Genomic DNA, 16,178 nt, shown 5'->3' on the forward strand with positions numbered 1-16,178 from the left:
CACAAACATTCCATGTATGGCTAATGGTAATTAAATCACAAACATTCAATGTATGGCTAATGGTAACTAAATCATAAAATTAAATGTATGGCTAATGGTAATTAAATCACAAACATTCAATGTATGGCTAATGGTAATTAACTCACAAACATTCAATGCATGGCTAATGGTAATAAAATCACAAACATTCCATGTATGACTAATGGTAATTAAATCACAAACATTCAATGTATGGTTAATGGTAATTAAATCACAAACATTCCATGTATGGCTGATGGTAATTAAATCATTAACATTCCATGTATGACTAATGGTAATTAAATCATAAATATTCCATGTATGGCTAATGGTAATTAAATCATAAATATTCCTTGTATGGCTAATGGTAATTAAATCACAAACATTCCATGTATGGCTAATGGTAATTAAATCATTAACATTACCTGTATGACTAATGGTTATTAAATCATAAATATTCCATGTATGGCTGATGGTAATTAAATCATTAACATTCCCTGTATGACTAATGGTAATTAAATCACAATCATTCAATGTATGGCTAATGGTAACTAAATCATAAATATTCCATGTATGACTAATGGTAATTAAATCACAAACATTCCCTGTATGACTAATGGTAATAAAATCACAAACATTCCATGTATGACTAATGGTAATTAATTCACAAACATTCCATGTATGACTAATGGTAATTAATTCACAAACATTCCATGTATGACTAATGGTAATTAAATCACAAACATTTCATGTATGGCTAATGGTAATTAATTCACAAACATTCCATGTTTGGCTAATGGTAATTAAATCACAAACATTTAATGTATGGCTAATGGTAATTAAATCACAAACATTCCAATGTATGGCTAATGGTAATTAAATCATTAACATTCCCTGTATGACTAATGGTAATTAAATCACAAACATTCAATGTATGACTAATGGTAATTAAATCACAAACATTCAATGTATGGCTAATGGTAATTAAATCATTAACATTCCCTGTATGGCTAATGGTAATTAAATCAAAAACATTCAATGTATGGCTAATGGTAATTAAATCATTAACATTCCCTGTATGACTAATGGTAATTAAATCATAAATCTTCCATGTATGGCTAATGGTAATTAAATCAAAAACATTCCATGTATGGCTAATGGTAATTTAATCAAAAACATTCCATGTATGACTAATGGTAATTAAATCATAAACATTCCATGTATGACTAATGGTAATTAAATCATAAACATTCCCTGTATGACTAATGGTAATTAAATCATAAACATTCTATGTATGACTAATGGTAATTAAATCAAAAACATTCCATGTATGACTAATGGTAATTAAATCATAAACATTTAATGTATGACTAATGGTAATTAAATCATAAACATTCCATGTATGGCTAATGGTAATTAAATCATAATTATTTCATGTTTGGCTAATGGTAATTAAATCACAAACATTCCATGTATGACTAATGGTAATTAAATCAAAAACATTCCATGTATGACTAATGGTAATTAAATCATAAACATTCCCTGTATGACTAATGGTAATTAAATCACAAACATTCTATGTATGGCTAATGGTAATTAAACCATACACATTCAATGTATGGCTAATGGTAACTAAATCATAAACATTCAATGTATGGCTAATTGTAATTAAATCACAAACATTCAATGTATGGCTAATGGTAATTAAATCACAAACATTCAATGTATGGCTAATGGTAATTAAATCACAAACATTCCATGTATGGCTGATGGTAATTAAATCATTAACATTCCATGTATGACTAATGGTAATTAAATCACAAACATTCAATGTATGGCTAATGGTAATTAAATCACAAACATTCAATGTATGGCTAATGGTAATTAAATCACAAACATTCCATGTATGGCTAATGGTAATTAAATCATTAACATTCCATGTATGACTAATGGTAATTAAAATCATAAATATTCCCTGTATGACTAATGGTAATTAAATCATAAAACATTCCCTGTATGACTAATGGTAATTAAATCACAAACATTCCATGTATGACTAATGGTAATTAATTCACAAACATTCCATGTATGACTAATGGTAATTAATTCACAAACATTCCATGTATGGCTAATGGTAATTAAATCATAAACATTCAATGTATGGCTAATGGTAATTAAATCACAAACATTCAATGTATGGCTAATGGTAATTAAATCACAAACATTCAATGTATGGCTAATGGTAATTAAATCACAAACATTCAATGTATGGCTAATGGTAATTAATTCACAAACATTCCATGTATGGCTAATGGTAACAAGAGGCCCAAAGGGCCTTAACGGTCATCTGACTACCTTGGCAATAGTAAAATTAATTTCATATGGTGTCACTTTGTCAGGACCATGTCAGGATCATTTTCCATTTCCTTCAACAAATTTTATTTCAAACAAGAGGCCCAAGGGCCTTAACATGTAGGAAATTAATTAGATATAGTGTCATAGTAGCCTTCTTCAATTTGGGATCAACCAGAGATGTAACAATACTTTGTCGATCCATGTCAGGATCATCTCAGGCAAGTTTCAGCCAAATCACATAGGCAGAACTTGAGAAGAAGTTCAAAATGTGTTTTCAAGATGGCGGCTGTGGCGGCCATCTTGGATTTCGGATCGACCCGAAAAATAACAACACTTTGTCGGGACCATGTCAGGATCATTTCATGCAAGTTTCAGCCAAATCGAACCAGTAAAACTTGAGAAGAAGTTCAAAATGTGTTTTCAATATGGCAGATGTGCCGGTCATCTTGGATTTCGGATTGACCCGAAAAATAACAACACTTTGTCGGGACCATGTCAGGATCATTTCATGCAAGTTTCAGCCAAATCGCACGAGTTGAACTTGAGAATAATTTCAAAATGTGTTTTCAAGATGGCGGCTGTGGCGGCCATCTTGGATTTCGGATCGACCCGAAAAATAACAACACTTTGTCGGGACCATGTCAGGATCATTTCATGCAAGTTTCAGCCAAATCGCACCGGTAGAACTTGAGAAGAAGTTCAAAATGTGTTTTCAAGATGGCGGCTGTGGCGGCCATCTTGGATTTCGGATCGACCCGAAAAATAACAACACTTTGTCGGGACCATGTCAGGATCATTTCATGCAAGTTTCAGCCAAATCGAACCAGTAAAACTTGAGAAGAAGTTCAAAATGTGTTTTCAATATGGCAGATGTGCCGGTCATCTTGGATTTCGGATTGACCCGAAAAATAACAACACTTTGTCGGGACCATGTCAGGATCATTTCATGCAAGTTTCAGCCAAATCGCACGAGTTGAACTTGAGAATAATTTCAAAATGTGTTTTCAAGATGGCGGCTGTGGCGGCCATCTTGGATTTCGGATCGACCCGAAAAATAACAACACTTTGTCGGGACCATGTCAGGATCATTTCATGCAAGTTTCAGCCAAATCGCACCGGTAGAACTTGAGAAGAAGTTCAAAATGTGTTTTCAAGATGGCGGCTGTGGCGGCCATCTTGGATTTCGGATCGACCCGAAAAATAACAACACTTTGTCGGGACCATGTCAGGATCATTTCATGCAAGTTTCAGCCAAATCGCACCGGTAGAACTTGAGAAGAAGTTCAAAATGTGTTTTCAAGATGGCGGCTGTGGCGGCCATCTTGGATTTCGGATCGACCCGAAAAATAACAACACTTTGTCGGGACCATGTCAGGATCATTTCATGCAAGTTTCAGCCAAATCGCACCGGTAGAACTTGAGAAGAAGTTTAAAATGTGTTTTCAAGATGGCGGCTGTGGCGGCCATCTTGGATTTCGGATCGACCCGAAAAATAACAACACTTTGTCGGGACCATGTCAGGATCATTTCATGCAAGTTTCAGCCAAATCGCACCGGTAGAACTTGAGAAGAAGTTCAAAATGTGTTTTCAAGATGGCGGCTGTGGCGGCCATCTTGGATTTCGGATCGACCCGAAAAATAACAACACTTTGTCGGGACCATCTCAGGATCATTTCAGGTAAGTTTCAGCTCAATCCCACTGGTCAAACTTGAGAAGAAGTTCAAAATGTGAAGAGTTAACGCACGGCGGACGGCGCACGGCGGACGGCGCACGACGACGGACGAAACATGATGACTATAAGTCATCCTGACCCTTCGGGTCAGATGACCTAATAAAATCATAAACATTCCATGTATGGCTAATGGTAATTAAACCATAAACATTTAATGTATGGCTAATGGTAACTAAATCATAAACATTCAATGTATGACTAATGGTAATTAAATCACAAACATTCCATGTATGGCTAATGGTAATTAATTCACAAACATTCCATGTATGGCTAATGGTAATAAAATCATAAACATTCCATGTATGGCTAATGGTAATTAAACCATAAACATTTAATGTATGGCTAATGGTAACTAAATCATAAACATTCAATGTATGGCTAATGGTAATAAAATCATAAACATTCCATGTATGACTAATGGTAATTAATTCACAAACATTCCATGTATGGCTAATGGTAATAAAATCATAAACATTCCATGTATGGCTAATGGTAATTAAACCATAAACATTTAATGTATGGCTAATGGTAACTAAATCATAAACATTCAATGTATGGCTAATGGTAATTAAATCACAAACATTCCATGTATGGCTAATGGTAATTAAATCACAAACATTCAATGTATGGCTAATGGTAATTAAATCACAAACATTCAATGTATGGCTAATGGTAATTAAATCATTAACATTCCTTGTATGACAAATGGTAATTAAATCATAAAACATTCCCTGTATGACTAATGGTAATTAAATCACAAACATTCCATGTATGACTAATGGTAATTAATTCACAAACATTCCATGTATGACTAATGGTAATTAAATCACAAACATTTCATGTATGGCTAATGGTAATTAATTCACAAACATTCCATGTATGGCTAATGGTAATTAAATCACAAACATTCAATGTATGGCTAATGGTAATTAAATCACAAACATTCCATGTATGGCTAATGGTAATTAAATCATTAACATTCCCTGTATGACTAATGGTAATTAAATCACAAACATTCAATGTATGGCTAATGGTAATTAAATCATTAACATTCCCTGTATGACTAAGGTTAATTAAATCATAAATCTTCCATGTATGGCTAATGGTAATTAAATCAAAAACATTCCATGTATGGCTAATGGTAATTTAATCAAAAACATTCCATGTATGACTAATGGTAATTAAATCATAAACATTCCATGTATGACTAATGGTAATTAAATCATAAACATTCCCTGTATGACTAATGGTAATTAAATCATAAACATTCCATGTATGACTAATGGTAATTAAATCAAAAACATTCCATGTATGACTAATGGTAATTAAATCATAAACATTCCATGTATGACTAATGGTAATTAAATCATAAACATTCCATGTATGGCTAATGGTAATTAAATCATAATTATTCCATGTATGGCTAATGGTAATTAAATCACAAACATTCCATGTATGACTAATGGTAATTAAATCAAAAACATTCCATGTATGACTAATGGTAATTAAATCATAAACATTCCCTGTATGACTAATGGTAATTAAATCACAAACATTCTATGTATGGCTAATGGTAATTAAACCATACACATTCAACATTCAATGTATGGCTAATGGTAATTAAACCATACACATTCAATGTATGGCTAATGGTAACTAAATCATAAACATTCAATGTATGGCTAATTGTAATTAAATCACAAACATTCAATGTATGGCTAATGGTAATTAAATCACAAACATTCAATGTATGGCTAATGGTAATTAAATCACAAACATTCCATGTATGGCTGATGGTAATTAAATCATTAACATTCCATGTATGACTAATGGTAATTAAATCACAAACATTCAATGTATGGCTAATGGTAATTAAATCACAAACATTCAATGTATGGCTAATGGTAATTAAATCACAAACATTCCATGTATGGCTAATGGTAATTAAATCATTAACATTCCATGTATGACTAATGGTAATTAAAATCATAAATATTCCCTGTATGACTAATGGTAATTAAATCATAAAACATTCCCTGTATGACTAATGGTAATTAAATCACAAACATTCCATGTATGACTAATGGTAATTAATTCACAAACATTCCATGTATGACTAATGGTAATTAATTCACAAACATTCCATGTATGGCTAATGGTAATAAAATCATAAACATTCAATGTATGGCTAATGGTAATTAAATCACAAACATTCAATGTATGGCTAATGGTAATAAAATCATAAACATTCCATGTATGGCTAATGGTAATTAAATCACAAACATTCAATGTATGGCTAATGGTAATTAAATCACAAACATTCAATGTATGGCTAATGGTAATTAAATCATTAACATTCCTTGTATGACAAATGGTAATTAAATCATAAAACATTCCCTGTATGACTAATGGTAATTAAATCACAAACATTCCATGTATGACTAATGGTAATTAATTCACAAACATTCCATGTATGACTAATGGTAATTAATTCACAAACATTCCATGTATGGCTAATGGTAATAAAATCATAAACATTCCATGTATGGCTAATGGTAATAAAATCATAAACATTCTATGTATAGCTAATATAAAGTTCAAATCATGCATAAAGAAACACTTTCTTTTATTTACCCTTAATGAATTATTATCTAGGCTTAAACCTTGTGTGTTTAAGGATGGTTTCACACTAATGATAAAGGACAGAAGGATTAACAGTACCAGTCCTGGAATGTATTTTATGAAAGTTAAGATTTATTTTGGAGTTCCTGATTTGGGAAGCTATATGAATAGTCCCTGTTCTGAACCATGAAGGGTTCCCCTAATGATAATGAGGGAACTGTTTCTTACAGAGAATGATCTCTACCTTTGGCCATTTTGTGTTGTATGTTGAGTTGTACTGAGTGTATGATTGAACTCACCGTACTCTGCCTTTGGCCATGTTGAGTTGTACTGATGTATGATTGAACTCACTGTACTCTGCCTTTGGCCATGTTGAGTTGTACTGATGTATGATTGAACTCACTGTACTCTGCCTTTGGCCATGTTGAGTTGTACTGATGTATGATTGAACTCATAGTACTCTGTCTTTGGCCATGTTGAGTTGTACTGATGTATGATTGAAACTCATAGTACTCTGCCTTTGGCCATGTTGAGTTGTACTGATGTATGATTGAACTCACTGTACTCTGCCTTTGGCCATGTTGAGTTGTACTGATGTATGATTGAACTCACTGTACTCTGTCTGTCTTTGGCCATGTTGAGTTGTACTGATGTATGATTGAACTCACTGTACTCTGTCTGTCTTTGGCCATGTTGAGTTGTACTGATGTATGATTGAACTCACTGTACTCTGTCTGTCTTTGGCCATGTTGAGTTGTACTGATGTATGATTGAACTCACTGTACTCTGTCTTTGGCCATGTTGAGTTGTACTGATGTATGATTGAACTCATAGTACTCTGCCTTTGGCCATGTTGAGTTGTACTGAGTGTATGATTGAACTCACTATACTCTGCCTTTGGCCATGTTGAGTTGTACTGAGTGTATGATTGAACTCACTGTACTCTGCCTTTGGCCATGTTGAGTTGTACTGATGTATGATTGAACTCATAGTACTCTGTCTTTGGCCATGTTGAGTTGTACTGATGTATGATTGAACTCACTGTACTCTGTCTGTCTTTGGCCATGTTGAGTTGTACTGATGTATGATTGAACTCACTGTACTCTGTCTTTCTTTGGCCATGTTGAGTTGTACTGATGTATGATTGAACTCATAGTACTCTGCCTTTGGCCATGTTGAGTTGTACTGAGTGTATGATTGAACTCACTGTACTCTGTCTTTGGCCATGTTGAGTTGTACTGATGTATGATTGAACTCATAGTACTCTGTCTTTGGCCATGTTGAGTTGTACTGATGTATGATTGAACTCACTGTACTCTGTCTTTGGCCATGTTGAGTTGTACTGATGTATGATTGAACTCATAGTACTCTGCCTTTGGCCATGTTGAGTTGTACTGATGTATGATTGAACTCACTGTACTCTGTCTTTGGCCATGTTGAGTTGTACTGATGTATGATTGAACTCACTGTACTCTGTCTGTCTTTGGCCATGTTGAGTTGTACTGATGTATGATTGAACTCACTGTACTCTGTCTTTGGCCATGTTGAGTTGTACTGATGTATGATTGAACTCATAGTACTCTGTCTTTGGCCATGTTGAGTTGTACTGATGTATGATTGAACTCATAGTACTCTGTCTTTGGCCATGTTGAGTTGTTCTGATGTATGATTGAACTCATAGTACTCTGTCTTTGGCCATGTTGAGTTGTACTGATGTATGATTGAACTCATAGTACTCTGTCTTTGGCCATGTTGAGTTGTACTGATGTATGATTGAACTCACCGTACTCTGTCTTTGGCCATGTTGAGTTGTACTGATGTATGATTGAACTCACTGTACTCTGTCTTTGGCCATGTTGAGTTGTACTGATGTATGATTGAACTGTATTGCATTTGAGTGTACTTTTGATTGAACTTGTCTGTCTTTGGCCATTTGAGTTGTATGATGTATGATTGAACTCACTGTACTCTGTCTTTGGCCATGTTGAGTTGTATTGAGTGTATGATTGAACTCATAGTACTCTGTCAGTCTTTGGCCATTTTGAGTTGTACTGAGTGTATGATTGTACTCCCCCTACTCTGTCTTTGGCCATGTTGAGTTGTACTGAGTGTATGATTGAACTCACCGTCCTCTGTCTGTCTTTGGCCATTTTGAGTTGTACGGAGTGTATGATTGAACTGACCGTCCTCTGTCTGTCTTTGGCCATTTTGAGTTGTACTGAGTGTATGATTGAACTCACTGTACTCTGCCTTTGGCCATGTTGAGTTGTACTGAATGTAGGACTCACCATACTCTGCTTTTGGCCATTTTGAGTTGTACAGAGTGTATGATTGAACTGATCATACTCTCTCTTTGGCCATTTTGAGTTGTACAGAGTGTATGATTGAACTGATCATAGTCTCTCTTTGGCCATTTTGAGTTGTACTGACTGTATGATTGAACTGATCATAGTCTCTCTTTGGCCATTTTGAGTTGTACAGAGTGTATGATTGAACTGATCATAGTCTCTCTTTGGCCATTTTGAGTTGTACTGAGTGTATGATTGAACTCATCGTTCTCTGTCTGTCTTTGATCATTTTGAGTTGTACTGATGTATGATTGAACTGATCGTACTCTCTCTTTCCCCATTTTGAGTTTTACGGATGTATGATTGAACTGATCATACTCTCTCTTTGGCCATTTTGAAATTTACTGATATATTATTGAACCGATCATACTCTCTCTTTGGCTATTTTGAGTTGTACAGAGTGTATGATTGAACTGACCATACTCTGCGTTTGGCCATTTTGATTTTTACAGAGTGTATGATTGAACTCCCCGTACTCTGCCTTTGGCTATTTTGATTTTTACAGAGTGTATGATTGGACTGACCGTACTCTGCCTTTGGCCATTTTGATTTTTACAGAGTGTATGATTGGACTGACCGTACTCTGCCTTTGGCCATTTTGATTTTTACAGAGTGTATGATTGAACTCACCGTACTCTGCCTTTGGCTATTTTGAGTTGTACTCACCAAACTCTGCCTTCAGATCACCATCCACCAGGAGCTCCTCCACAAACCCCAGCCAGTGTAGTCTCTTGGTTTTGTTTACTCGTGTAGCCAGCTGTTTGTTAAACTGCATCACCACAGGCCTGTAAAACACCACAGTACATCATAACAATGAAGCAAAAAAAAAACCAAGAGGCCCAGAGGGCCTGTATCGCTCACCTGGTTTGTAATGCCTAGAAATGTTCTGAATACAAGTTCATTGTTTCTTTTCTGAAGATATTTGAATATTAACTCTAATTCCTCTATTGGGCCCCGCCCCTTCTGCCCCCGGGGGCTCAGAGCCATAAGTTATACAAATTCTGTTAACCCCCAAGGATGTTTCTGGCCAAATTTGGTTACAATCCATGCAGAACTCTAGGATAAGTAGCGATTTATAGGATTTACCTCTATTTCCCCTATTGGGCCTTGCCCCTCCTGCCCCCCTGGGGTCAGAGCCAAATTTTATACAAGTTCTGTTCCCCTTCCCCAAGGATGTTTGTGGCCAAATTTGGTTACAATCCATGCAGAACTCTAGGAAAGTAGTGATTTATTGGATTTACCTCAAATTCCCCTATTGGGCCCCGCCCCTTCTGCCCCCGGGGGCTCAGAGCCATAAGTTATACAAGTTCTGTTCCCCTTTCCCCAAGGATGTTTGTGGCCAAATTTGGTTACAATCCATGCAGAACTCTAGGACAAGTAGCGATTTATAGGATTTACCTAAAATTCCCTTATTGGCCCCGCCCCTTCTGCCTCAGGGGGCTCAGAGCCAAAATTTATACAAGTTCTGTTCCCCTTTCCCCAAGGATGTTTGTGGCCAAATTTGGTTACAATCCATGCAGAACTCTAGGACAAGTAGCGATTTATAGGATTTACCTAAAATTCCCTTATTGGCCCCGCCCCTTCTGCCTCAGGGGGCTCAGAGCCAAAATTTATACAAGTTCTGTTCCCCTTTCCCCAAGGATGTTTGTGGCCAAATTTGGTTACAATCCATGCAGAACTCTATGACTAGTAGCGATTTAAAGGAAATGTTGACGGAAGGACGAATGTCTGTTTAGGTAATGTTGACGGATTTAAAGGAAATGTTGACGGAAGGACGAATGTCTGTTTAGGGTTACATGACCGACCCTAATTTTTTACCACCGACCCTAAATTTTTTCCCCTACTTTTCTACAAAAAATATTTAAAAGTCAGGATTTTGATCTCAGACTCCGGTTCCGGCCATTATTTTCAAGTGAAAGACACCAAAAAAAAATCCCGACCTCCCGACACTATTTTTTTGCCAATGTAAACCTAAGCAGACATATTTTTTATTTTTGCCTGAGCTGACACATTACCACTCTACACTGACTGTAGATCTACTGGGTCTCCCTCTTTCTAAATGCCCCTGGCTGATAACAGGACATATAAACCCTATACATAAAAAAATCTTGATGTATATTGTTGTACTTGGTCGTTTGATAAATATTCCTGGAGTTCTTACTGCTCATAAAATAAAAGCAAAACTCATTACTTGTCAGGTATACCTTGTAGGCTCCAGGATAGGCATCACTGGGTGGACATGGACGTCAAAACTCTTCTCCTTCCTCAAGCTCGACAGCTTCTCAAGGTATATATCTATCACTGATTCTATAGCCTCCTCCAGAGTCTGGAAGACAAATAGTGGAACTTAGTTCTTTTTATATTTAGATAAGTCAGAGCAAAACCGAATCTTGTTATTAAATTGTCAAAAACAGCAAATAGACATTAACTATGTTAACCTGTACCATTCACTCCTTTGTCAGGGTAGGAATAATGAAAATGTTTCATTATAATGCAATTTTCTATCATGATTATGAAACTTGCAAGATAAGTGTAGCAGTCTAAGGGAGATAATTTAGTTTGGACGTATAAAGAGTTATTTCCCCTTGACAGTCTGATACTCAATACAATATGTAACTTTAAGAGCTAGTTCCCCAATGCCTCTTACTAGTACACTACATGGAGGAGAATTCAAAGCGAGATTGTGAGTTTATGCTTACTTTATGTAACTTTTAGAACATGTTACATGAGTATATATGTGTAATGTGTGTTTGTTAGAGTGACCACTGTTTCTTTGTTTATGAATCTATTATTTTCTGAAAACTCTTCAATATTGGAGAAAATAAAGGAAATAATGATAATAAAGATTTATATCCCATTGATTGTAATTCTTCTTGTAACATGAACTGTTGAGATAAAGATTTGGACGGACATGTTTGTTGTTTCAAAAAAGTGTGTAAGTTTGAGAGCGAGTTTCCTCTCACTACAGTACATAGATTGCATAATATATAATACAATGTAACAATTGGTGGAAACTTTTTCTGTTTACTTAAATTGTTTCTCAACTAGACAACTCCTATTTCGTTGACCCTTAGCTGCTGTAAATGTGGCGTAATTTTGGACAGACAGACAGAGTGATGTTGGGCCCAAATAGGAACCTTTATGCTCCCCTACCCTCTTCAGAAAGTCACAGTCTCTAAATGGTTAACTCACATCATATCTTGCCTGCTCTACACAGTATAAGAGAGCCTCGCGACAGTCAATTTCTCCGAAACAGAACATCACTGTAGCATTATTAGGTACAGTGTCCACTGCCGACTCAAAGTTAGTTTTAGGGTAAAAGACACTGTCCTCCCGCAGATGCCAGATCTTGGTGCCAGTGGAGAGAATTGGATGGACAGTCACTGGCTTTTCCTGAAAATGACACACTCAGTTAAAGTGGTAAACTTGTAAGCAATACCTAACGGGCTAGTTCTTTATTAATTAATTTCACTGAATCCTGGGGAATAATCATGGGCTATTTGAACCCTAAAGAGTAATCATGGGCTATTTGAACCTTGGGGAATAATCATGGGCTATTTGAACCCTAGGGAGTAATCATGGGCTACTTGAATCGAGGGGAATAATCATGGGCTATTTGAATCGAGGGGAATAATCATGGGCTATTTGAACCTTGGGGAATAATCATGGCTATTTGAACCCTAGGGAGTAATCATGGGCTACTTGAATCGAGGGGAATAATCATGGGCTATTTGAACCCTGGGGAGTAATCATGGGCTATTTGAACCTTGGGGAATAATCATGGGCTATTTGAACCCTGGGGAGTAATCATGGGCTATTTGAACCTTGGGGAATAATCATGGGCTATTTGAACCTTGGGGAATAATCATGGGCTATTTGAACCCTAGGGAGTAGGGCTGTGAATTGTCTAACATGTGGCGATCCGATCCGATCCACGATTCAGGGTTGACGATTCACAGACCGGACCACGAATCACCAGTTAGATACAAGCAAAAGATTCAATTGCAGTAAAACTGTTTTTATTGATAAATCAATAATGGTCTTATATATTGATAAATATTTGATTGATAATAAAACCAATTTTAGCAGTCTTACATTCCTTATTAGCTCGCCTATTCGAAGAATAGGGGGAGTTAATGTTGTCACCCCGGCGTCGGCGTCAGTGTTGGCGTCCCATTTCACGTTAATGTTTTTAAGCAAGTTTCTGTTTCGTCAATTGTTTAAGCTTAAGTCATCATAAATGTTTATGATTTTATTTTCCTAATGTGTATGGATGCTGAACATGATAATACAACCAATTTGGGGCCCTTTAGGGAGTATTGAGTCTGTTAATTTGTCATATTTCCATGTTAAAAATGATATTCATCAATTTAACAATAATTGATGTCTTATCGTGTATATATATGTCTAATTAACAGAAAAAAATAAAAATAAATAATTTGTTTTCCTTTGATGCATGCGCAATTAGTACATCATTCCATATAGGATAAAGTGCCCAAGAATTTTTTCGGGATGCAATTAATTATTTTTCATATTTTTAACTTAGAGTAAAATTAGAAGCTCAAACTTTTCAAAGGTGGTAATGGTGTAAAGTAAGTAACTTTTGTAACTGAAGAAAAATGCTAAATCGTCTGATCCTGTCTTTGATAGTGAAAAAAATAACATTTGTCAGCGGTGGAGCATCTTTAAAGTTTTTGAGCAAGTTTCTATTTTGTCAATTGTTTAAAGGCCCACTACCTTTCCAGAGAAAAAACATAAAAGTTTCTTAAAAACATTAATAACATCAGAAAATATATACCAATGGCCTAAGCTGAGGTTAGAAAACCAAACATATGCAAGATTTCCTGCGTAATGTTTGATAACAGTGGAGAGTTATTTCACTGTTTTGCCGTCTGCCGCAGTGATAGTCAACTACCGCGCGGTATTTAGGACGACGGCGGGAAACATAAGACGACCCGCGTTATGAAAATTAACATTTTATTTATTTCAATCAAATTGTTCAGAAAGTGATGACACGTGTAGCGTTAGCGACTATACAAAAATATCGATCTCGTTTTACTTTCCCATTTTAAAAATTAAAAGCCGTTTCGGAAAGGTAGTGGCCCTTTAAGCATAAGTCATCATAAATGTTTATGATTTTATTTACCTAATGTGTATGGATGCTGAACGTGATAATACAACCAATTTTGGGCCCTTTAGGGGTTTTTTGAGTCTGTTAATTTGTCATATTTCCATGTTTAAATAGTAAATACTTGAACATCAACTTCTTCTGAATAGGCGAGCTTTGCTGTTCTCCAACAGCTCTTGTCATTAAGCAATAGAGTTACAGGTGAAGTACAGTAGGATTCAGTCACTGTAACTGTAAAAAAAATCAAATCATTTGAATTCTGAAATAACATTATCTCAAAAATACTGCTGCACATCAATTACGGCATAAATCAAAGTCAATCCATCTGTGAACAGGTACACTGTATATAAATTATCATGGTAAGGCATAAATCACCATATCAAAACATTTCATTGTTACTTTTATTTTGGTCAAATACAGAAAAACATTGAAATTAAGAAAAACAAATATTTAAAATCTATAAGAGAAGTTACAATTTACTTTGGTTCTAGGCCTATAGTTTTTAATCGGGTGATTTATGATTTTGACTCATAATTAAGCCTACCTTTCGTTTTTGACATGTGGTTCACATCTACAGTACTCAGTTGCCTAATATAATATACAGAGGATTCCGCTTATTTGCATAGGTCATTTTCCAGAAGAAAATATGCAAATAACCGGAGTATTCGAATAGGCGGAGATGAAATTTTGCACCTCCGTTTGACCCCACACATATGTGTGAATAGGCAAATAGGTTTCGTTTCGTTTACTTGATAAATATGTTAATTATTTACACTTAAAACGAACAACAAGTAATTATTTTCGAAGTTGTAAATCGATTTTAATTGTTTAATAACAAAAAATTTCCAATATTAGATTCTTGTTTACGTTAGATCGACACGTGAATATTTGAGAAACAGCTAAACGATCGATATCAAATGCTATTAGATTCTACAAAACAGGATTGGATTTGTGTCTACAATTCTGAACCTAAATAATAAACAAATTTACGTACATTTGCCTGGCAAAATGAACTTACGATCGTGATTAAACTTCAAAGTGCCGATCAACTAGTAGTAGTGTTGTTTTTACACATATGAATTCGAAAATGGCGGCAGGTGATGAAGCCATGCGTTCACTCGACCTAAATGTGTTTTGAGAATTCTCCCTGTTTGTTGATCTATACGGCGAATAGCTTGATAACATTTCAGAAATTAATCCATATTCAAGTAGCAATGAAACAACGTAGCAAGTATCTTTTTTATCCTAAGCTTACATACTGTACGAAACTTGCGGTAGTCATTGCACGCCGACTTTGCATGCTTTTATGTCTCGTTCAACGAGACGCTTGATACGCACATGTCTGTCGTAGTCAACAAGACTCTGGTTGAACGAGACTACTGATCATGCATGGCGATTGTTATAAGGAAGCATGGTTTCTCCAACCGATCGCGAACTAAGGTACGTTACGTTAATAAATAAACATATTTGAAAGTGCAAATGCTTTAATTAGATGTTTGAGCCAGTGAATATACTAAAGTTATGATCAACCGCTGCTGATGTAAATCGTAACAGCGTCGAATACCTTTGCAGATTCATGCATAAAATAACAAGCCATACTTTAACGTTAATCTGTTACCATGATGATTTCTAGTAAAATTGAAACATATATCGGCGAATTTCGCTAAAAATATATTGCAAAATTGAAAAATATTCGATTATATTTTTAGAATTTCCCAAAATATTTTATTCAAATAACCGGAGGTCATGTAAAAGTCTATGCAAATACACGGAGTTGAAAAACAAAGATAAAGAAGGAAAAAATCGGGACCGCAGAATTTTATGCAAATAACCGAAATATTCGAATAACCGTTATTCGATTATGTGGAGTCCTCTGTATTCGTATTTTTACATATTTCCGACCCGTAATGAAAATGAAATCGATAATAATCTTTTACATCTCTAGAAGTCAATAATTATGATTTATCATTATTA

At 35.3% G+C, this 16,178-nt stretch overlaps 1 protein-coding gene across 1 annotated transcript in view; it reads right to left on the bottom strand.

Annotated features, from left to right (window-relative positions):
* LOC138322344 (uncharacterized) overlaps positions 1 to 16,178 on the bottom strand; it is a 55,021-nt gene that overhangs the window by 2,699 nt on the left and 36,144 nt on the right. Inside the window, exons 11-13 of the mRNA XM_069266383.1 lie at positions 12,269 to 12,469; positions 11,281 to 11,402; positions 9,743 to 9,861 (exon numbers count right to left, since the gene is read on the bottom strand). Of these exons, the coding sequence (XP_069122484.1) occupies positions 9,743 to 9,861; positions 11,281 to 11,402; positions 12,269 to 12,469 (442 nt within the window). The remainder of the gene's footprint in view (positions 1 to 9,742; positions 9,862 to 11,280; positions 11,403 to 12,268; positions 12,470 to 16,178) is intronic.

Source organism: Argopecten irradians, chromosome 4, assembly GCF_041381155.1.
Source record: "Argopecten irradians isolate NY chromosome 4, Ai_NY, whole genome shotgun sequence".
NCBI lineage: Eukaryota > Metazoa > Mollusca > Bivalvia > Pectinida > Pectinidae > Argopecten > Argopecten irradians.